Source organism: Pongo pygmaeus, chromosome 13, assembly GCF_028885625.2.
Source record: "Pongo pygmaeus isolate AG05252 chromosome 13, NHGRI_mPonPyg2-v2.0_pri, whole genome shotgun sequence".
Taxonomy (NCBI): domain Eukaryota; kingdom Metazoa; phylum Chordata; class Mammalia; order Primates; family Hominidae; genus Pongo; species Pongo pygmaeus.
In genome coordinates this window covers 89,569,356-89,594,326 of record NC_072386.2, presented here as the reverse complement: position 1 = coordinate 89,594,326, position 24,971 = coordinate 89,569,356, and the positions used below count along the sequence as shown (strand labels likewise).

Genomic DNA, 24,971 nt, shown 5'->3' with positions numbered 1-24,971 from the left:
TAGAACTTAAAATACAATAAAAAATAAATAAATAAAAATAAAAAAAAAAGAAAGTCAGCTCTTCCAATGTCAAGGTTTGTCTGTTTTTTATAATGCCTTAGTTACACCTGGACTCAAGAGGAAGAAGGAGAGAGGAAAGAGAACAGCCACCTAAGCAACCAGGTAGGCCATGTGGGTCCTGGTGGCCAGTGACAACAGCTATCACTGCCAATTCCCTTGTCACAAGCATGTTTATGTGTACACGTTGCCTCCCTCTCATGGAGGTGTGTATATGAAAGCCAGGTACGTATAGGTATTTTAAGCGCTTCTTATTATGGTAGCAAGAGCATGAAGTGTAAAAATCTAGGCTTGAATCCCAGTTCTGCCTTTACTATGTGCGTGACCTTGGGCAAATTCCTTCCCCTCTCTGGGCCTCAATTTTGTCATTACTGTCGGAAGGAATTGGTCCAATTAAGTTCTAAGGTCCAATCCTGCTCTAACCTTCCAGAAGCTTATATAAAATATATCATCAAAGTAAGATAAAATCTATTAAGCACTGAGGCCTGGCGTAGTGGCTCACACCTATAATCCTAGCTATTCAGGAAGCTGAGACATGAGAATTGCTTGAACCGGGGAGGTGGAGGTTGCAGTGAACCGAGATTGCACCACTGTGCTCCAGCCTGGGCAACAGAGGGAGACTCTGTCTCAAAAAAAAAAAAAAAAAAAAAAAAAAAAAACTATTGAGCACTGAGAATAAACTCAGCTTTTTATAAATAGATGTGGCATAACAATGAGAAGCCATTATTTCACAAATTGCAGTTCTTAGGGGAACAGTACAGATCTATAACTAGATGAGCCACGAATGCACAGTTGCTTATTCCTATACTATCCTTAATCACTCCATTACTATTTTGATAAATATTACAGCACATTTCTAGATCTTCACACCTAGGTACCTCAGTACCTGCTTTAAACCTTGAAAATAATTTCCTTTAAATAAAAATTAAATAGACATAATAAGAATTTAAAATATGTTCTGGTACTGGCTCAATAGCACAAGAGCATGTGACATGAAGCTATTATAATAACATCAGCATGGCCATGGGAGGATTTTATTAGACATATCAGATACTTTATTAAACACCCAGAGCCTTCTCATCATAAACGCAGCCAAGTAGCCCCAGAGTGATGGGGAGGAAGCCCCTCGTGAGCTCTAATCTCTTTATTCTGGTATTTAATAAGTATGAATAAGCAGGGATGGATGGTATCATTTACAAGTCGTCATGAACCCAGGAAAAGGGTGATTTCAAAGGTTCCTTTGGGGTCGTTGAGGCCTTGTCTATAAAATGTGCCTGGATTATCTGGGTTTCTCTTCATCCACAGTACCTTGTCTTCCTCTTCATCCGCAGTACCTCATCTTCAGCTGCACTAGACTCCCAAGAACTAGATAAAGGGAGACTCTGGAGTGTGGAACCCTCACCTGCAAGTACGTCACTGAGTTAGCCACAAAAGCATTCTCCAATTGTTCGATCTTGTTCCCTAGCAGCCTACATTATTGTACCTGAATAGGGAATAGGGAAAGTCTTCCTGTTCCCTGCAACTGGAAAGCAGTTTAAATACATTACACATGTACATAGAGCTCTTCCTTGACATTTACAGAGTGGCCCAAAGAAGGCAGGGATTCCCCAAGAGCTGTGAGCTGCCCCATCACAAAAGGTCTTCTAGCAAAGTCAAAGGCTGAATAGAGGATTTCATAATCAAATTGGGAGTGGGAAGGGAAGGCTGGCCTACGGGACTTCAGTTTCCTTTTCAGTCCTAAAAGTTGAAGATTCTATGACTGATGTAGGACCAAATGCTACTCAATTGTTGATAATATTTGTTATTCAAGGCTTATGTGCCAGGAAACTGTGCTGAATACTTCAATTCTTTCATTTAACCCTCAAATGAAATAAAAGTCAGCCCCGCATCCCTTCTATATGGTTCTATATCTGATTATCCACAGACCAGGGAACTGAGGTTCACAGGCAGCTGAGCCACGAGATCACATGGCTCATTAAGTGCCAGGCAGGGTCTAAGGCCCCCCGAGAGCCTGTGCTTTCTACCTTTCAGGGGTGCTTCACCCACACAGGGGCAGAGTTACACAACTGGATCATAAAGGGAGCTTGCCAGAGCTCCAGCCTGAAATTGTTCCCCTACCTCTGGCCACTGTTTGTCAAGGATCTGTACAGGAAAACAGGAGATCCAGGGGTGACAGAGGTGGGAAAATCAAGAGTTTGTGGGCTGCAGGGAGAAGACTCAAAGGTCAAATCCTTTTAGCTACTGTACTGTGAACATGAGAAAGATGCTCAGGAGTAGGTTTATCCCCAAAAGGGACATTCCAGGGAAGGGAAATTCTAACCAAAAGTATTCCTTTTTCCTTTGAGTCACAGGCTTAGTTCCTCTGGGGGACCTTGGCCAGGCAGGATGTTTGAGGCTAGAGCCAGCCCTTGTTCCCCCTCTTCACTGTGCAAATCCCTCCTGGCAGAAAGCCACCCTCTCTCAAGGCTGGGCTGCTGTTTTTAGAGCCCCTCCTACAATCCATTCATGGCCTGAGCCCACCTGAGGAGCCTGAGGTTCTCTGGCTATTCACAGATGCTGAGATTAGAGTCAGTAGAAGGTGGAAGATAAATTTAAGAGGCCTGGCTTTCTCTCTCTCTCAAAAGGCAGCCCCCAGCAGTGTTTGTTCTCAAAGCAGCCCTGGGAAGAAGGATGGTCACTTTCCTTTCTTCCAAAGATAATTGAAGAGAAGTAAGATAGTACCTGTGCTTGAAAGCAAAATGACCACAATTAATCTCTAAGCACAGGGCCTAGCCATTAAATTCTTTGGAGAAACAACTTTAGGAGTTTAACGACAATCAAGAGCATAAAATTGAATTAAGAGAAATAGTAATTAAATCAGGAAAGAAGTTTTTGCAAAGGGGATGGTAAAGGAAATTAAAACCAGTAATGTTGAAAAATGTGGTGGGCAGAGCTGGGGGAGGGGGCGCTTGGTGGAGAAGAGCAAAGAGCCAAGCACAAAGCAAACCAGGTTGGGAGATGCAGAATGTATGGCACTCAGAAAAGGAATTTGGAAATTGTTCTCCTTGAAAGACCAGGTGTCTGGCACTTCCAATTTGTGTCTAAATATGCCCAAATCCTAATGGGGACAAGCTTTCTTTTATGAAAATAGAAGCATCCACTTGGATAAAGTATTTTTTTTTTAAAGCTGTAGACTTAAGTAGGGTGACCAACAGTCCTGATTTGTCCAGGACTATCTCGGTTTTAGTACTCAAAGTCCCATGTCCCAGGAAACCCCTCAGCCTGGAGAAAACCCCTCAATCCAGGGCAAACCAGAATGGTCACCTTAACTGGGAGGCAGAGAGCCCTGGCTCCCCTCTCTGCCATACAGTCAGTAGCTATAGAACTTTGTGTGAGTCACTCCAACTCTGTGGGCAACAGTTTTCTCACCTGTAAAAGAAGTTGTCATGAATTCCTCAAAAGAGTACAGAAGTTGCTATATGTCAAGATATCTAGAACAATGTGAATGTTGGAAAAGCTTTCAGTAAAAGTTTGATAAAGGTGAATTGAAGTTAAGAATATTGATAAAGAAAATATTAGCAAACACAATCCAGTAGCACATTAAAAATAATACATCATGACTTTTTTGGAGGTCCCCAAGACCACCACATATTCAATGATTTTCTAGAATGACTCAGGTTTCAATCTATAATCGTCCTCACAGTTAAGGATCATTACAGGGAAATGACATGTATTAGTCTGTTTTCATGCTGCTGATAATGACACACCTGAGACTGGGAAGAAAAAGAAGTTTAATGAACTTACAGTTCTGAATGGCTAGGGAGGCCTCACAATCATGGCGGAAGGCAAGGAGGAATAAGTCACGTCTTACATGGGTGGCTGCAGGCAAAGAGAGCTTGTTCAGGGAAACTCCTGTTTTTAAAACCATCAGATTTCATGAGACTCATTCACTATCATGAGAACAGCGCAGGAAAGACCTGCCCCCATAATTCAATCACCTCCCACTGGGTTCCTCCCATGACACACAGGAATTGTGGGAGTTACAATTCAAGATAAAATTTGGGTGGGGACACAGCCAAACCGTATCAGGACACAACAGAATCACCAGAGGAAAAAGACATGGGTGGAATGAAGAAATCCATGCACAGTCTTCCTATATTCTCTCCCTTCTGTAAGGGACACTGCAAGCAAGTTCCTTTCTCCAGCAACAATCAATGCAATAATGTTTCTGCCAGGAAGCCTGTTAGAGACTCAGCACCCAAGGTTTTTTTGTTGGTGGCTAGCCACATGGGCCTCTTCTGCCTGGCAACTACCAAAATTCCAGACTCTCAGAGGAATTCCCTTCCTCAGAAGGAAAGCTGGTGTACTGGATAAACCAGATTGTCAATCAGCCCAATCAGCCTTATCAGTTAGGGAATGATTCAAATGCCAAGTTTTCAGACACCAGCCAAGGGCCAACCTTGCAAACAGACCATTCTAGAAATAGCAGGGTCTGGCTGGCTATCATAACTCTTTTCAGCACAATGACCAAGTGGAGTTCATTCCGGGAATGAAAGAATACACATAAGTGATCACTAGAATCTGGCTCCCTAAGCTGCTATGTATAACAGCAAATCCCAGCTGGCTGTGCCTTCACTGGTCCAAGTTCTATACATGGTGATGTGAATGCCATCAGCTCTGCTAAGCAAACTGGTCACTACCAGATTCCCTGCTAAAAATTTACCATCAGCCAAGGTCCTCTTGGTGTCTCACATCAGAACACTGGATTTTTCTCAGTTCACCTGGAGATGAACAACTCGAGATGACTACATCCAGACCAATCTAAACAGAAACAACGCTTGCCTCATGCATAAAGGGGCCAACTTTTTATTTACAATGGAGGATATATCCTTCTAGTGAGCCAAAATGCTTGTGTTTCAAATGTGGGGTACCACATTTCTCAAGAGTAAGATATCTGGAAAGCATAATCAGTCACCAGAAAATTGTTTTAAGCCAGGCACGGTGGTTCACACCTATAATCCCAGAACTTTGGAAGGCCAAGGCAGGGGGATCACTTGAGGCCAGGAATTTGAGATCCTACCTCTACAAAAAACAAAAAAAGTTAGCCAGGCATGGTGTTCACACCTGTAGCCCCACCTACTCAGGAGGCTGAGGCAGGAGGATTGCTTGAGCTCAGGTAGCATGTCTTCTGATATAGCTTGGATATCTATATAGTGTCCCTGCCCAAATCTCATATTGAAATGCAATCCCCAATGTTGGAGGTGGAACCTGGTGAGAGGTGGTTAGAGCATGGGTGTGGTTTCTCGTATTGCTATAAAGAAATACCTAAGACTGGCTAATTTGTAAAAAAAAAAAAAAGTTTACCTCACTCACAGTTCCACAGGCTGTACAGGAAGCATGGCTGGAGAGGCCTCAGGAAACTTAGAATCACGGCAGAAGGCAAAGGGGAAGCAGGTACTTCTTACATGGCCTGAGCAGAAGGAAGAGAGAGGCAGGGAGGTGCCATACACTTTTAAAGAACCAGATCTCACAATAATTTACTACCACAAGAACACCAAAGGGGAAATCTGCCCCCAGGATCTAATCACCTCCCACCAGGCCCCACTTCCAACACTGGGGGTTACAATTTGACATGAGATTTGGGCAGGGACACAGACCCAAACCATATCACACAGTCTCAGGTATTTCTTTATAGCAGTGCGAGAACAGCCTAATACATCCTCTATAAAAAGAGGCACTGCTATGCAAAAAAGAACGGAATGAAGGGCTCTGTGGTCTCTCAAGGCCTTCCAGCTCTACAGCTATGACTGTGCATCCCAGCAGGTGCTAGTACACACACAAAAAGGTGTACTTCCCCAGACACAGTGCAGACAACGCAAAACAAATAGTACCATGGTTACAACTTCAAAGAAGAGAAAGGGGGACAAATTTAACACACCTGTTTGGGTGATGGGCCTAGAATAAAGTATATGCCCAGTGACCCTGGCCCAACATTGTGATTTCTGCTTTGGGCTCCTGCTTTAGGGAGTGGAGACTCCCAGTTGAGTGTTCTCAAAATCTGCTATGTAGCAGCTGCCGATTCCTTCCAGGTGCCCCTGATGCATGTTAAACTTTGGGAACCACTCATCTAAGCAGCAAGTTGCTCTATATTCTACAACCCAGACCAATTTAGATAGATCCCTAGAAGAATGAGCATGTTTTCTTACTGGCAACTGTATTATTGAGTAGAACAGGAAAGACAATAGAGCACGCAACTACATGATTCATTATCTACGATGCGTGTGACCAGAGTCAATGGGAAGAAAAATGAGTATGCAAGTTTGCAGGACTAATTTAATCTTCATATATGTAATTCAAATTCTTCCCCTCATGTCTTCATTTGCTTTCTGAGGCATAAACTTCTAGACCTTTCCTTAAAATGGAGCAATCCAGACTTTGTATGACTACACCTTTGATTCTGATCTGGTGCATTTGCATGTTTTATCTTATTTTAATGCCTTCAGCATGGGAAAGAGACCCAGTTGCCAGAGTGACCAGGAATAGCATTTCAACAGTTTAGCCCTTACTCAAACCTTAACCCTACTTGGTCAATTTCACTGTGTTCCGGGCTCACCTAACATTTGTGGTCACAAAAATGCAAAACACTGCAGTTCTGCTAGCTGCTTCTTCCTGTTTTGTCTCTATAAAGTCTCATGAACTTGACTTTCTCCTAAAGTTGCTTAACATAGTTGATTTTATTTTTACTAGCTAGCCTTGCTGTCTTCACTCCTTCCCCTTTGATTAACAATGCCCACTATTCAAAGCCTACCACTTAGTTTACCTACTTCCAGAGCCTACCCTCTAGAGAGGTCAACAGGCTTATGCACAGGCTCAAAATTGGGTTCATAGTGCAGTACTGGGAAGAAGCCCTGGTCTGGAAACAGGAAAGACTGGTTCTGGCCTCTGTTCTGCTACAAACCTGCTGCACAATCTCAGGCAAGTCCCTTCCCCTCTCTGGGCCTGTCTCCTCTGTCATACAATGGAGAAAACCCAGTGAACTCGCAGCCCTTCCAGCTAGGACATCTCAGGATTCTCTGCTTTTCCTCTGTTGGACAAGCGATCATACAGTATGGATTTCCTGGGGACAGTGCCAGTTTTGCAATCCCTGGCACCACAGCCCATGCACCATGAGCATACTAGTTCTTAAACTGTGGTCCTGACTTTGATTTCACCAATGGCAGGGGGGTTTGAGAGGGCTCCCTACTGGTTTTTCCATAATCACATAGCCATTTCTAATTTGTAGCCCCAGATAGGAATAGGATCCTAGTATACAAATGCCCAGTCCATTTAAGCTAATGACCTTGCCAGGTCATTTCTAAAACCCCAATAAAAGGGCATGGCACACAGTGCTCAGTAAATGTCTGCTGATGCCTAAACACTATGCTTTCTCTATAACTGCAGGAGCTCCATAGAATGAACAAAGCTCAGAAGGACTGAAATACAAAAACCAATTCCTTCTGCAGAATCTAAAACCTCAAACTAAAGCTATTTAAGGCTTGAATTACATCAAACAATAGTGGGGCACATTCTTGGGACTGTTATTTTTAAAGGCACTACCTTTCAAGCTCTATTGTTGTGACACCCTTCCCTCACCCCAAATACTTAAGAATCCCATCTACGTAACTCTAGTAGGTCAGTCAAAGATCTGCAGTGAAATCCCAGGTCTTCTGCTTATCAGCTGAGTGGCTTAAGCTTCAGTTTCCTCCTGTGTAAAATGGGGCAAAGAGCAACTCCTCATTAGATTGCTGATTAAATAAAAAAACCGTATCTCTAAAATTGTTGCAAATAAGCACTTGTTAACTGTTAGTCAAGGAGTTAAGGATGATCTACCCCAAAATATGCCGATTTGATATACTGATTATTTAAGGAACTGTAAGCACTTAAACAACTGTAGTTGTGGAAAGGGTTATCTGACCTGTACTTTCCTACATGTAGCAAACCATAAAAGATCCTTTGAGGAGGATGCCTTCCCCATACCAAGGTGAGAAAATATCAGGCCCTGAGCATTGCTGCTGCAATGAACCTGTACAAATAAACTTATTGAAGAAACCCTTATCTTCCACTATCTCTACAACCCTCCACCCCATATATCTCCTGGTGACTTCCCTAGAATTTACTGCCCCCCTCTCAAATCCCTTTGCCCTGTCATTTCTTCACAAATTTATTGTTCTTTGTCTAAAACCTGTAAGAGTTTTCTCCCTTGGCTATTTCCTAGGGTCTTTACTCTCTTGTGAGGGTCCCCATGTACAATGTAAAAATTAATACAATGTGCATGCTTTCCTCCTGTTAATTTGTCTTGTATCAATTTGATTCCAGACCCAGCTGAAGATCCCACTGAAGAACTAAGATGGTAGAGGTGATCTTTAGCTTCCCCTACATTAGCTAGTTAACGCAGCATTCTTACAGGTTTCTCTCGTCAAATCTCTTATCTATTGGGAATTATCACACCTATACTCATTTATGCATAGGAAAAGTGAGATCCAGAGAAGTGAGTTGCCCAAGATCACACAATTGCTTATGTTTTAGGGCCAGCAGTTGAACCCACATCAGGAACACTTCCAATCACAGAAGATGGAGTAAAGTAGATATGCTAAGTTTAGAAGGTGCACCCAAAGAATCAAACAAACTTGGTTCTGGCCCTCCTCTGGCATTTGAAAAGAACAATGGCTCCGGAGCTACCAAGGGTCATCTTTATGAGAATCAAGAGCATGGCTCTCTGCACATAGGAGCTCCACATGCTTGACAGTATTTTCTGTTGAATGAATCCAGCTTTGTAGGCATTTTCATCTATTTTAACTTGATGCCAACATTTGCATGATTTCAGAACATCTTTTTCAATTCTTTCTGTGGGGACACTGGCACCTGGAAGAAAACACTGATGAGGACAGGTGTGAAAACAGAAGCTACAACGTATTTAGCTTCTCCCAGGCACAGATGCTATCCTCATCCACTGTCTCCCTGCAACATGTCTAAGGTAATATTAGGGCCCAGAGACCCTACTCTTTCTAATCCCTACTAGTTTCAGGGACTCACTGGGCCTTTTCTCTAACATATTTTTTCCCCAATGACTTAACAGGCTCGACCCAAACTGCAGTTATAATGTAACTCATTTTTCCAGTTTTCGTTAATGACTTAGAGCTTCTACTCAGCATATGCTAGCGTATGCATCCTTCAGAAATGGTTAGAATTATAGTCCATGCTCAAGGGAGACTGAGGATCTGTTGGGCCAAGGTAGAGATTTAATTAGTTAGGCTTTCAGACTTACTATAGATCCGTATCCCCTAAAGCTCAGGAAACAACACTCTAGGAATATCTATTAAAGAGAATACCTTAAAGAGAAAGGAATACAAAATGTAGTATAGACACATAATATTATTGTTCAGTCTTTAGAAAGGAAATTCTAACATACACTACAGCTTGGATCAATCTTGAGGACATTATGCTAAGTGAAACAAGCCAGTCACAAAAACACAAATACTACGTGATCCCACTTATATGAGGTCCATATGGACTGGGGCAGGAAGAAGGAGTTATTGTTTAATTCGTGGAGTTTCAGTTTGGTGACGGCTGCACACTATGAATGTACTTAATATCACTGAATTATATACTTAAAACTGGTTCAGATGGTAAATTCTATGATGTGTATTTTACAATTAAACAAACAAACAAAAAGGAACAGATTGGACACCATGATTCTCAGCTATGTATGAGCATTGTATCATCAGAGCCCAAAGCAGCTACATAATAGATGTTGTACATCTTTATGCCCAACCCCCCATTTTCCTTCTCTTCCTTCTGCTGAATGAAGCATCTCCCTGTTCTGCCACTGAAACCAGCATCTTATAAATCACTAGCTCAGAAAATTCAGTGACTTTCAGCTAGTAGTCCACTAGAGACCATGATGGGTGCAGCAAAGAGAATGCACCCCTCACAACCAAACAGCTCCCTCATGTGACTGCAGCATCTCCCCCACAGGAAAAGGCCCCTCTCGACAGAGGGACAGATTTCTTTTCCAAATTAAAGGCATAATTTTTAGCTATAATTGGTACCATCAAACTTGGTATCAGGGAAAAAATCCAGTATGGGTACTATCATCTTTAATTTCTTCCGAATGAAATTGAGACATTTTTCCCTGCATTTCAAAAATGAAGACACCTGTTTCATGTAATAAGCAACTCACAGGATCCAAGAAAACCAGTTTCCCATCAATTTTTTCCCAATAAAATACCATTTGTTAGAATTTACAAGAGCTCACTTACCAATATATTTCCCTAGGAAATCTTTTTTAAAGATACATATTCTCATCATTTAAATCTGACACTTTGAATCTAAAAGTACTTTACAGCTAGGATTTTAAAGAACACTTAAGAAACTGCTTAACTGTTCAGACTTTTTCTCAAAAATAGGCTTAGTGTATGAAAAAGATGTTTTTAAAATTATCTGCTTTTTCTTAACTATTAGTAATATACCTCTTTATCATATTGTGACTCTGTTGGACAACTAGGACACTTCCCAGGGAATGCCCTCTCTTGTCAGAAATTCTGGCTTGGAGTTCTGGCTGGAGTATGCTACCTTTGAGCAATGCTCAGTATTTCCTAGGGTGTACCAGAAACTGAATATTTATACCCAGTATGGCAACATAAGCTAAGTGAAACTTAAGTTTTATTTCTGGTTAGAATTATATCAACTCAGTGTAGAAATGCTAGTATCTCACTCTGATTAGATAAGTCTTACCAAATTTTGAGAAATCCAATTTATCAAATGAATTATCTCAAAATGGGTTTAACAATAAGAGGTAGATGAATGGAAATCCCTGGTCTACACTCATAAAATTAAGAACTGAGAAAGAAGAGGCAAAATATAATCTATGGCCCTATTAAAGACAAAGAACAGAGTGCGCCAACATTTCATCCAAGATTTCTGGTTTCTTGTTTGATTGTTCTCCTAAGTACTAGCTTCCTTTGGACACAGATCTGTCTGATGGAGTCAGAGACACACTCCTTGATAACCACAGAACACCCAAAAGGACAATCACCAGGACAGAAATACCTAAAAGAAAACAAGCCAAAGGCAATTACAGAATCTTGGACTTGAATAACCACATGGTCATGTGAGGAACTGTCAATCCAACAAAAAACTCAATATTCACCAGACATATTTTCTACATATTTACTTACAAATCTAAAGGCAGAAAGACTAAGGGCCCTAGCAGTGAGGCATCAACGATCAGACTCAGTATAAGTGAATTTAAAAGTTTATTAGCCATAGAAAAAAACTGATTCCTCAAAATCAATTATTGATAAATCCCCTGTAAAACAGCAAGCTTACAGAAAATTTCTCTCATGAACAGACAGTCACTATACTTTTGGTCCAAGAAATGTTGGGTTTTTTCCTCCTTCTTCAGATGACAGATGGATGTAACTGAATCTACGAACGAGTGTACTTGCCCCAAATGTGCAACATAAATACAGAAGCGATGAACAGAAGACTCATAACCAATACTGGAACAGGGCCACTAGAAATAAGAAGAGAAAGCATGCTTACTTTTAGTAATAATATATTATTAGATCTGCAATACTAAAGATTGCCTAGGGGAAAAGTAGAGGTAAGGTGGGCAGCACTCAAGTTTCATCCAGAAACATTATTTGTATCATTTTAAAATATTCCTAAAATTATTGTTGTAGATACTTTTGAGGGTGTGATGACGGCACTGCAATTGTGTTTAAAAAGGACAAGTCCTTAACTTTTAGTAAAACATACCAAAATATATACAAATGAAATGATCTGATGTCTTGGAGACATTAATCTAATTTCATGTATTTGTTGTCTCCTCAAATAAAAAAAGAAAACTCTTTCAATGAACCAATTACCAAACTTTTTTTTTTCAAATTAAGATTTATTTAAAGACAACCTTCTGAATAAGACCTAGTATTTGCTAGCACACCAACGTGACTATAGTAAAAAATAATTTAATTGTATATTGTAAAATAACTAACAGTATAATTGGATTGTTTATAACACAAAGGATAAATGCTTAAGGTAATGGGGTACCCCATGCACCCTGATGTGATTATTACACATTGTATGCCTGTATCAAAATATCTCACATAACCCATAAATATATACACCTGTATACCCATAAAAATTAAAAATTAAAAGACAACCTTCTTGAGAAGGGTTTAAAATGAGTCCCCTGAAGAGCAAGGGGCTTCAAAGGTTCTCTCTGAGGCTGGGTACAGTGTCTCATGCCTATAATCCCAGCACTTTGAGAGGCTGAGGCCAAGAGTTAGAAACCAGCCTGGGCAACACAGTGAGATTCTGCTTGTACAAAAAATTAGCCAGGCATGGTAGTGCGCACTTGTAGTCCCAACTACTCAGGACTAATTAATCCAAATTTATCCAATTTTGTCTCCTAGAGTAAAGATCACTTGAGCCCAGGAATTCAAGACTACAATGAGCTATGATCATGCCACTGCACTCCAGCCTGGGTGACAGAGCAAAATCCTGTCGCTAAAGGAGAAAAAAAAAAAAATTCTCTCCGAAATACTCAAACTACCTCCACCAAAGACCAAAAGGTTGGTAGTCAGGATACCCCCACCTCACATATCCCCAACCCCAAGAATTACTTCCTAGATATATTCTTACATTATCATATAAGTCTCCAATATAAGAGAAAACAAGAATTCCAGGGAAGGCTTTGTAAACTAAATTTGTGATCCAAGTCAAGGTGCTGGTCAAATTAATTAAAACTAATCCAAATTAATTCAATTTTGTCTTTTTTTTTTTTTTTTTTAACCAGATGGACAATATGCAAAGAGCATAGGACTTAATCAGAATATCCAGTTCCACCTCTTGTTGTGTGTCTTTGAGCATGTCACTTTGCCTCTCTGAACCTGAGGTCCTCATCTACAAAATGGTAACATCTCTCACTTCACTGGATTGCTGGGCAGATCAAACTAGACAACAGACATTGAAAGTTCTTTGCAAAGTACAAAGTGCTATGTAAATGAGAGTTGCTGTTATTATTTCGAATCCTCATCCACCAAGTTTAGTCAGGAAACAGTTGTAGGCAGTGGTGTTCTGGAACCTAACAGAAATCTGTGGGATCAGATCTGCCACACAGTACCAGAAACCCTGAGCAAGGCATGGGGACAGGGGTCCCTGGACACCCATTTCCCATCACCTAATGAGCACTCCAAGGCCTAAGAACTTGGAAAGTGGTATTACATGTTCACCCTCCTGAATCTACTCACCACCCACCAAAGGCAAAGAGGCCAAGGAACTCCTGGTAACATAGCCTAATGGGAAAACCTCCATCAGGTTGTAATAATATCAGCTTATGCCTTCAGGAGAACTTTGAAAAATCACCCAATTCCTATTCAAATGATTACTCCTATTTCTCAGTACGGGGCAAGAACACCAAATGAAGAGCAATTTCATCTAATTAAGCAGTTTTCCCTCCAGTTCTCTCTGTTCTCATTTATTTTGACATAGCTCCATGAAGAACTTCCTTTCCTTTCTCTCACTCCATGAAGAGATGTCATTCCTGGCCCTACACTGCCTAATCGGTTGATAAACAGGCAAACCAAACCCAGTCCGCCTGGCACAAATAAGGCTGTTGTGTACAGTAAATCTCATCAAGGCAAACGCTACTGGTGACAGAGACAGAGCGCTGCCACTGCTGCTCTGCTGCCACTGGACAGAAACACAAGGACTGTTCCTAAGACTTACACTTTGAGCCCAGGTGAATCTTCTGTGTAGAATCGCCACATCCCCCCGGTGCCTGCCGAGGTTGTGCGGCCTGCACTCCTTGTCCCACAGCTGGCATTTTTCCTGAAAGAGAGGAAAATGTTACAAATGGCCTTTTCTGGAAATTCTTAGAATAGCATTATAACATATGCTACCATTAGTACACTGTTAAGGAACCAAAAAAAAAAAAAAAAAAAAACTTTCTTTGCTAGAATCCACCCAAATTCCTGCTTTTACTCCTTTGATCATGATAACCACAATGAACTAAGTGCCTACCTGATGCCAATGCATACAATAACCCTGAAAAGCAGTCACGATTTTTCTATTTTATAAATGAGGCAAATTGGTCTCAGAAAAGGTTAAGCAAAATACCTAAGACCCTGCAGCCAACAGGTGGCTGAGCTGGGACGTGAACCTAGCTCTGACCCTGGAGCCCATCTGCATGCCCAAAACATCCAGCTGTCTCATGTGGACAAAGCATTTCACTTTCTCCTCATGTGCATTTTTCATGAAGCCAAATAATAAATCCCTGTTTTAAAATGCCCTGAATCCATACAAGCTGATCTTAAAATGGCTACTTTAAAAGATGTATTTTAAAATTAGTATATTTACTGCAAAGAGACAAAAACTTTAAGCTTTAATTATATCCAGGTCCCAAGATAGAGTATACACTTTATAAAAAATTACTTTGTTATGTGTTGTCACTAGTTTTTTTTTTTTTTTTTTTTTGAGACAGAGTTTCACTCTGTTGCCCAGGCTGGAGTGCAGTAGTACAATTTCTGCTCACTGCAACCTCCACCTCCTGGGTTCAAGCGATTCTTCTGCCTCAGCCTCCTGCTTAGCTGGGATTACAGGTGTGCGCCACCATGCCCGGCTAATTTTTGTATTTTTAATAGAGACGGGGTTTCACCATACTGGCCAGGCTGGTCTTGAACTCCTGACCTCATGATCTGCCTGCTTTGGCCTCCCAAAGTGCTGGGATTACAGGTGCAAGCCACTGCACCTGGCCGTGTTTTCACTATTTTAATATAGTGATCACAGATCTTGCACAGAGAGGTAGAATGTAAAAAAATGCAGGGAACACCCAACCAAAACGTGTCTCTCACAAGGGGATCAAGGCTTGTAAGATACACTGTGTAATACACGCAGCCCTGGCAGACAGAAGCAACCTAGCAGCACTTAGGACTCTGCTGACCAGGAATAGGCCCAAGGAATCCCTTCTCTCCTCTTTGGGAGAAGCCCTCAGTCACCGGGGAACCCCACCCAGCAACTACCCTTCCATGCAGTACTTCCCCAACCCCAGCTGCTCATCGTGCCCCACGTTGGAGTGGTACAATATGGGGGTAAGGGGCAAGTGGTGAGAAGTCACAAGCAATTTTCTTCAGCCCATGTATCACCAACTCAGAAGTCCTAGTGGGGAGGAGAGGGGAAGCCTGTCTCATTGCTGCCTGCACCATTCAGCATCAAATCCCAGTACACCCTCCCTCAAAATCTCATTCCAGTATCTGTGGGCTGATGATTCTGGATTTTTGAAAAAGGGAAGGGCATATAGGGAAAAGAAGAGAAGTGAAAACCCTATCCCTACCATCTCTTCTTGCTTTCCTCCCCATTCTGGTCCTCATGCCCACTTTACCCAACCACGGTCTTTACTCCACACTCTGAACGCAGGAAGCACTGTCTACAGCACAGGGAGCCTGCCCTGCTACATGATGGAGTGGGAGAGTGCAGTCCTGGTTCTAACAGGAAGAGCTGTGTTCATGCCAGAACTCTGAAAGCAATCAGTGCCAAACCACGATTTGGGTCTATTGTACTACAAGGATTATACTTCAGACACATTAATTATGGGCTACGTGGTAGCTTGGGAACTTAAAACTTCATTGTGTGACCATTTCTATGGGAAAACTGATTGTAAATGGCAAAACATAACTGTACAGGGATTTACAGAAAGATTCACGCCCTTAGAAAAGGTTTCACACACACAGATATATGTCACTTCATCTGTGGGGTATGCAGCTCAAATCTTCCTCCTTGTTCACTGAAAAGGATTTTAAGCTAGAAGATAAACCCAGTGTGAACATATTATAGTCATGGACTGAGCCAGGACTTGGACGCATGCACTTCCTACTATTCCCACAATATCCCACCTCCAGTTCCTGACTTCAAAGTTTCCTGGAATTACAGGAGCCCCAGAGGAGTCAGGCTGGCTTCTCTTAAGATTTCTTATTTCTGCTGGCGCATGGAACATAGCAGAGCCCCTAGAAATACTAAAGTGTACTCAAAATGCCTCCCATTCCCTAGGGGTAGCTAGGTAAAGGTTAATAAAACACACTGAATCTCTCAAATTTGTATTTGGGGGCTATTTTACCCTTTCTTTCTGGCCACTGTATAACTGCCTCTCCCTTCTATACCTCAACACAATGGTTTTCATAACTAACCAGTTACACACTTGGTTCTAACATGGTGCTTCTGTCTGCTCCTCAAAGCCAACCTCATTGACCTCAGAATCTTCATACTTACCCACTCCTTTTGCCTAGGAGGCCTATTCGTCCCCAAACCATTGTGTGATTTGCTCTCTTGCTTCTTTCAGGTATCTACTCAGGTATTACCTACTGTGAACACCCTATCTAAAACAACTACCTACCTTCGCCCTATCCCCACCACTCTCTATCCCCCACCCAGCTTTATTTATCTTCATAGCCCTTATTGCCTGAAATTACATTGTCTTATTTTCCTTGCTTTTGATCTCCCACACTGGAATATAAGGTTCATGAGCACAAACCTTGCCTATCTTGTTCACAGACCCATCTTCGGAGATGAAACAGCATTGGGCATGTAGTAGACCTCAATACCTTGATGTCTATACATTGGTGGCTATTCCGCCATCTTAATATCCCTGATTCCCATTAATCCTGCTAGAATACTATGTGGCACTTCACACCTTTACAGTTTATAAAGCATTATTGCTCCTCACAGTAAGTTCCTTTTATATTGTATTTAGGAGAGCAAGAACACCAACTCCGGCCTGAGCTTAAATTTAATAACATTTCTCCTCCAAGGTAGTATCTATTACTTCATCAAGCATGGAGAATGCAACTCTACAGAAAACATAATCCAAAGCACTATTATGAATCATTAACTTCCAATGTTTTCTCAAAGACTTATAAAGCAAAGATATTCTTAAATAACCAATACTTATTACATTATACTCACGAAATGATACTTAATCACTAGCAAAATGCTAGAAGGAAACACTGTCAGGTCTCTCAATACATACAACCATGGTCTTTCTAGTTACACTTGCTCTATCACACTGAATCCTAAAAGATGACACCAACACCCACTACTTTAAAAACTGCATCTGTCTGTCTTCAAATGTTTAAGTTCTCCATTTCACTTGTGCATCAGTTATTTCATTTTTACTATTAAATAAATTATTTCATTATCATATGTACATTTGATAAATATGTGCTTTTTCTTTTATTTCTTTACAAATTCTCAGACGGCCAAACTTCCCTGCCACAGTATTACCAAGTCTCATTAAGCAGAACCATTCCCAAGGAACCCCACCCACAGGACATGTTTTCCATTCCTGCACGAAAAATCTCTAAAACCCAGGGTGGGAAGGGGACAGCACTCGAAGCCCATATAAGTTAAACCACAGCCTGATACACTCCTCATGAACATCCCAATGACAGGGAACTCAAAATCATTCAGGATAATTTTACGTTTCTGCCAGTTCTATTAGAATGTCTTTGTTCTGATGTGAAATATTTCATGTAAGTTCAAATAATCAGTTTTAGATTTACCTATTGCAGCCAGCAAATGTCACATCCCTCTTCACATCCTTCAGAAGTTTCCATGCATGTGTTCAAGATTTTTTCCTCCCTAGATAAAACCCCACTAGTTCTTCAAAAATCCCAAAACAACGTGGTTGCTTGATTCCTTCCTTCAGTCATTATTTATTGTGTCATGCCTTATGGTGGGTACCGGGGATAGAAATGACTTGAGCAGGTTCTCTGTTAAAGTCTAATGAAGGAGATAAATATGGAAACATCACTGGTCTTATGATGATATGAACAAAATGCTATGGGAGCAAAAGGGAAAACTAGTAGCTACTGCTGCTTACAGTCAGAGAAGGCCTCAAGAGGAAATAATCCCTGAGCTTAGTCTTGGAAAGTAAGTAGAAATTTGCCTTGAGATGAGGGAGAAAGTTTGTGAACTCAGAAAACAGTAATGAGTTCACGAGTGCTGGATCATAGGACAGCAAAGAAAGATTAGGCTGAAGGCCGGGCGCGGCGGCTCACGCCTGTAATTCCAGCACTTTGGGAGGCAGAGACGGGAGGATCACAAGGTCAGCAGATGGAGACCATCCTGGCTAACACGGTGAAACCCCGTCTCTACTAAAAATACAAAAAATTAGCTGGGTGTGGTGGCATGTGCCTGTAGTCCCAGCTACTCAGGAGGCTGAGGCAGGAGAATCGCTTGAACTCTGGAGGCGGAGGTTGCAGTGAGCCGTGATCGTGCCACTGCACTCCAGCCTGGGCGACAGAGTGAGACTCCGTCTCAAAAAAAAAAAAAAGGAAAAAGAAAGGTTAGGCTGAAATGACCACTAAGAGCTTTGGTATCCCCCTGGCTTTTTTTTTTTTTTTTTTTATTAGTTCAGCAACAAGAAAGTAACAGAAACTATGCAGAAGAGTAACAGCAGAGTGAACGATGGATGGGAAAGCAAACAGCCTGAAGAGAAGGGTTAAGTAGCAAATGCAGGGCAGTAGGAAGGGAAAAGGAAAGAGCTTATGAGAAGGCTTTCAAGTAGAGTTTAAAGTCTGGCATATGACTAGAGAGAGAGAGAGCATAAGAAAAATCCAAGATGACGCTGACGTTTCTGGCTCTGAGTAAATGAGTGTACAACAGTGCCATATGGAAGTAAGGAGATATAATTGAGAGTGAGAGCGCTGAGCTGAAAAGAGACTAAGTTTTGTGTAGGACGAGTTATCTGTAGGACAGATTGCTTATGGGGCTTCCAGATGGAAATGTGAGTGCAAACCTCAGGTCCAGAGACACCAGTTTAATGACATCGGTTTTCTCAAAGTTATCTCTGACTCTATTCCAGTTTAACTTTCCTTTTTTAAGAGTGGTGCCCTAAACTGAGCAACGAGAAAAAAAATGTCGCCTTCCTCCCAAAAGGCCTTTAACTACTCCCACGGCCACGTCACTAGAAGCTCATTTTGTCCTTGTCAATCTTTATATGCTAGGGTCTCCACCCCAGAACCGGCGAGTTCCTGGACCCTATCTCCGAGTCTGGAAGCGAACCAACTGCAGGGTTCCTTACCTCTGCCGGACAGTGGATCCCGCCGCCCGGGCGGCCACTGCTTTGCTGGGAGAGCGCCCTGAGGATCCCACGTTAGTGCCACTGGGGGTCGGACCAGGCTGTAGAGGGAGACAAGCAGACAGACGAGTGAGCGCGGCAGGCCTGCCCCAGAACCCCGGCCTAGACACCCACACCCGAGGCTGGGGGAAGCAAGGGAGCTACAGAGGAAAAGCACGGCGCAAAGCAGGAGGAGTCAGAGCTCCTGGGAGAGGCGGGGATCATGGAAGGGCCGCCATACCATGCTGGAGATGAGGGTGGCAAGGAGCTGACGCGGACGGATAGAAAGTTGCAGAGACGCCGAATGACCGGCAGCTGGCGAGACTGGCTCAGGCCCCGCCCCCGGACTTGCAGGCAAGGCCCTCTCTGACTCCAGGGACGTCTGGGTCGTCTCACGATATGCCTGTAGATAGTCTGCTACAGACAACTTAGTTACCTGCTGTATGGGAAGTAGAGACCTCCGGCCTCCTTCCTTTGGATCACAACGTCCTTCAGAGCGTCCAATCCCTACCGAAGGAAAAATATAACCGGGGTCAGACAAGCTATTTTCTCAGGCAGTTACTAGACCCTCACAGATCTGCGCTGATGTGGCCTAACTGACGCACGTACGGCAGGGCGGGGTCGGTCCGCAGTGGGCAGCTAGGCGCTACGGGGGCGGAGCTTGCGTAGAAGACCCCTCAGGGTGCGGGGTGCAGTTGCGGCTCCAGGGCCATGGCGGAGGAGCAGGGCCGAGAACTGGACCCGGTTTCCAAGCCGTCGGTGCTGTTCCTGCACCCAGACCTGGGTGTGGGCGGTGCTGAGCGGTTGGTGTTGGACGCGGCTTTGGCGCTGCAGGCGCGCGGGTGTAGCGTGAAGATCTGGACAGCGCACTACGACCCGGGCCACTGTTTCGCCGAGAGCCGCGAGCTACCGGTGCACTGTGCCGGGGACTGGCTGCCGCGAGGCCTGGGCTGGGGCGGCCGCGGCGCCGCCGTCTGCGCCTACGTGCGCATGGTCTTCCTGGCGCTCTACGTGCTGTTCCTCGCAGACGAGGAGTTCGACGTGGTCGTGTGCGACCAGGTGAGGCGGCCGCGGGGCAGGCTGCGCGAGTGCGGACCTCCCCGGGGGCGGCCGCGGGCATGACTCCTGAGAGAAGACCTTCGCTGTCTGCGGTTCGGAAAGATCGGAACTGACCTGGAGAAGTCAGGGCTGTGAGCGAGCCTGTGGTTCTCTAACTTTAGTGTGGGCCCATTTAAAGTTGCAGATTGCTAGGGTTCCATCCTCCAGGAAGTTTTCATCCAGGAGCCCTGAGTTGGGGCCCAGAAATCTGCATTTTAATTGGGTCATAGGGTGATTCGGATGCAGATAGTCTTTGGGGCTCTCTCTGAGAAACGCTGGTATTCGAAGTCAGCTTCAGTCGCCTTTTACTAATGAGTAACTCGCGTGTTGTCTTCCCTCTTACCTGTTATTTTTGTTGACTCTCCTTTCAGGCCATTTGCATCCCACTGTCCTTGTGTTCGGAGCCAGGCCACACCGTCCTCAGCAGTGTCATGCGTTAAAAACGCCAAGCTGAATATATCATGCCCCTATTAAAACTTGTACATGGCTCCCCATTGGTTTTTGGAGAAAAGTTCAAGCTTTTTACCTTGGTAAATAATGTCCACCTAGATCTGCCCTATAGCTATTCTTGACACTTTCTTTCATGCATTTTTCCCATTCTAAAAAAGATGACTTTAAAAAGTAACATTTACTCGACTAAAAATTCAGTAGTATAGAAGGATGTAACCTAAAAGCCCCGTCCTATTCTACTCCCAGAAGATAGCCACCGTTAAGTTTCTGTTGTATTTTTTCAGAAGTTGTGGTGACACCAGCCTGTGTCTTTTCATAGGTATATTTATATCTTCTTATTGGTACATAATTGATATTATGACATACCTACTATTAGGCATCTTCTTTTTCAGCAAAAATTTATTTATTTATTTATTTTGAGACGGAGTCTCGCTGTGTCTCCCATGCTGGAGTGCAGTGATGCGATCTCGGCTCACTGCAACCTCCGCCTCCGGAGTAGCTGGGATTACAGGCGCGCGCCCCACGCCCGGCTAATTTTTTCTATTTTTAGTAGAGATGGGGTTTCACCATGTTGGCGAAGCTGGTCTCGAACTCCTGACCTGGTAATCCGCCCACTTCGGCCTCCCAAAGTGCTGGAATTACAGGCATGAGCCACCGCGCCCAGCCGGGACATTCTTATGTATCAGTATTAGAGATTCACTTCATTTTTAATAGTGGCCAGAAAATCCACTTTTGTTTAAGTGTGTCATAATTAAACATTCTCCTTAGAGGACACTAATATTGTGACTAGTTTTTTGTGAATAGATCAGTGTTGTAATGAACATCCTTTTACTTCTTTTTTTTTTTTTTATATTTTTGTACTTCTGCAAATATGTCCTTTGAGGAAATTCCTAAAGTTGGTGGGTCTAAGAGTTGTTCATTTTAAATATCAATAGCTACTGCCAAGTTTGTCTACCAAGGAGGCTGTTACTTTACTCCTCCACAATGTATGATAGAGTCTCTTAACTCCATGCTTTTGTCCGCCTTGGATATTAACCATTTTAATCTTTGCCAAACTGATAGGTGCAGATGGCATCACATTTGTATTTGTGTTTCTTTAATTATGACTCCTGAGTTACTTTTGATCATCCTTGCTTGCATGGAAGCTTTCTTTTTAAGTAACGTGGACATTTACCAAACATCCTGCATATGTCAGTAGGCATGAGGCAGCTGAGACTATAGTGGGTAGAGGAAAAATTATTGGCTTGGAAATAGGCATCTTGGATTCAAGTTCTGTATCTACTGCTTTAATTAAGTGGCTTTGAATAAATTGCACATTATCCCTAAAGTTACTTTCTTCAGGTGTTAAGTTAGCTGAGACTAAAATGTCTTGTAAAGATTACCCAACAAGAAAGTCTGTAGTAATGCCAGCATGTAGTTCATGCTAAATTATGACTAGCTTTAATATTTATTGAGCCCATACTGTGTGCTAAACTCCATGTGTTTTGCATATGTCAGTGCATTTAATAATCACAAACAGTATATGGGTTTTTTTAACTATAATTGTCACCATGTTACAGAAGAGGAAACTAAGGCCCAGAGTGGGATAAATTACTTGATCATGGCCACACAGTTAGTAGAGCTGAGATTCAAACCCTGGCAGTCTTGAATCTAGAGCTTGTGCTCTAAACTACTATAGTTCATTCATTCAGTTCCTTAGAAGGAGAAAGATCCTAGAGCGGCACTGTTCAATATGGTGGCCACTAGCCACATGTGGCTGTTGAGCACTTGAAATGTGGCTAGTCTAAACTGAGATGTGCTACGGTTAAAATACAAACCGATTTTGAAGATGTAATGTGAAATATATGTATATATAAAGTATCTCATTAATACTGTTTAGTATTGATTACATTTTGAAATGATAATGTTTTGGGTAAATAATATGTTAAAATTAATTTCACCCTTAAAAACATTTTTAATATTACTAGATTTCTATTAGACAGCACTATTCAAGAGGAAACCACTGGACTTGAAGCTTTAAATGTTTAGCACACATCTAGCAAACGTCTCTAGCCTTCTGTACACGAGGCATATGGTACTGGGTGAGAGTCTTGGGGAATAAAACAGAATCAGACATTGCCCATGAGGAGCCCACAGACTAGCCAGACAGGGTGGGTGTCTGTGTTTTTGGTTTGGTTGAAGTTGAGTTGACCACTTTATCCGCTGTTGATTTTTGCTTTGGCTAGGTGTCTGCCTGTATCCCAGTGTTCAGGCTGGCTAGACGGCGGAAGAAGATCCTATTTTACTGTCACTTCCCAGATCTGCTTCTCACCAAGAGAGATTCTTTTCTTAAACGGCTATACAGGGCCCCAATTGACTGGATAGAGGAATACACCACAGGCATGGCAGACTGCATCTTAGTCAACAGCCAGTTCACAGCTGCTGTTTTTAAGGAAACATTCAAGTCCCTGTCTCACATAGACCCTGATGTCCTCTATCCATCTCTAAATGTCACCAGCTTTGACTCAGTTGTTCCTGAAAAGCTTGATGACCTAGTCCCCAAGGGGAAAAAATTCCTGCTGCTCTCTATCAACAGATACGAAAGGAAGAAAAATCTGACTTTGGCACTGGAAGCCCTAGTACAGCTGCGTGGAAGATTGACATCCCAAGATTGGGAGAAGGTTCATCTGATCATGGCAGGTGGTTATGACGAGAGAGTCCTGGAGAATGTGGAACATTATCAGGAATTGAAGAAAATGGTCCAACAGTCCGACCTTGGCCAGTATGTGACCTTCTTGAGGTCTTTCTCAGACAAACAGAAAATCTCCCTCCTCCACAGCTGCACGTGTGTGCTTTACACACCAAGCAATGAGCACTTCGGCATTGTCCCTCTGGAAGCCATGTACATGCAGTGCCCAGTCATTGCTGTTAATTCGGGTGGACCCTTGGAGTCCATTGACCATAGTGTCACAGGGTTTCTGTGTGAGCCTGACCCGGTGCACTTCTCAGAAGCGATAGAAAAGTTCATCCGTGAACCTTCCTTAAAAGTCACCATGGGCCTGGCTGGAAGAGCCAGAGTGAAGGAAAAATTTTCCCCTGAAGCATTTACAGAACAGCTCTACCGATATGTTACCAAACAGCTGGTATAATCAGATTCTTTTTAAGATCTTTATGCTATGTTCATTAATGTCATTTTTATGGATTGTAGACCCAGTTTTGAAACCAAAAAAGAAACCTAGAATCTAATGCAGAAGAGATCTTTTAAAAAATAAACTTGAGTCTTGAATGTGAGTCACTTTCCTATGTACCACACCTCCCTGTCCACTTTTCAGAAAAACCATGTCTTTTATGCTGTAATCATTCCAAATTTTGCCAGTGTTAAGTTACAAATGTGGTATAATTCCATGTTCAGCAGAGTATTTTAATTATATTTTCTCGGGATTATTGCTCTTCTGTCTATACATTTTGAATGATACTGTGCCTTAATTGGTTTTGATAGTTTAAGTGTGTATCATTATCAAAGTTGATTAATTTGGCTTTATAATATAATGAGAACAGGGCTATTGTAGTTCCCAGATTCAATCCACCAAAGTGTTCACTGTCATCTGTTAGGGAATTTTTGTTTGTCATGTCTTTGCCTGGATCCATAGCGAGAGTGCTCTGTATTTTTTTAAGATAATTTGTATTTTTGCACACTGAGATATAATAAAAGGTGTTTATCATAAAAAAGAAACAGTATTAGATTTTGGTCTCCATAATCTATTTTGATATTGTTACGAACATGGATATGACAACCAAACTGGAAATCAGAACACTAGGGTAAAGTGGATATTGAAATGAAGCAAGAATATTGTCACACATGTGTTGTGCATCTTGTTTAGGGTATATTTGTTAATGTCATCTAGGTCATTAGTTTTGTTAATATTTGTGTTGTCTTGACCAAGCTCCTACTAAGTATAGGACACAAATGTTTTTTTATCTTCCAAGGCCTGGCTCAAATGCCACTGTTGCAAAGCTTTCTTTGACCCTCTGGCCACCTCCCAAGCCAGAAGTGATCTTGCCCCTCCATATACTCTAGCCTTTTCATGACACTGACTTATAGTTCACTGTTTACCTGTTGATCTAACAGCAAATCATAAACAGTAGTTTTCAACATACTTCTAAGGCTAAAGTCATTTCCGAAAGTAGCAAAGCTTACTAGCCAAAGGCTCCACATTTATCAACTCTTAAGAGCTAGACTTGAGAGCCTCACAGC

At 42.4% G+C, this 24,971-nt stretch overlaps 2 protein-coding genes and 1 long non-coding RNA gene across 3 annotated transcripts; 1 reads left to right on the top strand and 2 right to left on the bottom strand.

The window, feature by feature from the left end:
* Positions 1 to 1,148: 1,148 nt before the first annotated feature.
* LOC134737917 (uncharacterized) lies at positions 1,149 to 8,056 on the bottom strand. Its single transcript, XR_010123343.1, has 3 exons — positions 5,401 to 8,056; positions 3,841 to 3,915; positions 1,149 to 1,459 (listed from the first exon to the last, which is right to left on the bottom strand). It is a non-coding gene; the product is annotated as an uncharacterized LOC134737917 (long non-coding RNA).
* Positions 8,057 to 11,313: 3,257 nt separating this feature from the next.
* Positions 11,314 to 19,562, bottom strand: SEC61B (SEC61 translocon subunit beta). The gene is made up of 4 exons (XM_054500751.2): positions 19,431 to 19,562; positions 19,154 to 19,251; positions 13,807 to 13,908; positions 11,314 to 11,590 (listed from the first exon to the last, which is right to left on the bottom strand). Exons 1-4 carry the CDS (start codon positions 19,431 to 19,433, stop codon positions 11,503 to 11,505), a joined length of 291 nt encoding a protein of 96 aa, XP_054356726.1. The 5' UTR covers positions 19,434 to 19,562; the 3' UTR covers positions 11,314 to 11,502.
* Positions 19,563 to 19,845: 283 nt separating this feature from the next.
* ALG2 (ALG2 alpha-1,3/1,6-mannosyltransferase) lies at positions 19,846 to 24,449 on the top strand. Its single transcript, XM_054500750.2, has 2 exons — positions 19,846 to 20,248; positions 22,963 to 24,449. The coding sequence occupies exons 1-2, from the start codon at positions 19,901 to 19,903 to the stop codon at positions 23,863 to 23,865; spliced, it is 1,251 nt and encodes a 416-aa protein (XP_054356725.1). The 5' UTR covers positions 19,846 to 19,900; the 3' UTR covers positions 23,866 to 24,449.
* Positions 24,450 to 24,971: the final 522 nt, after the last annotated feature.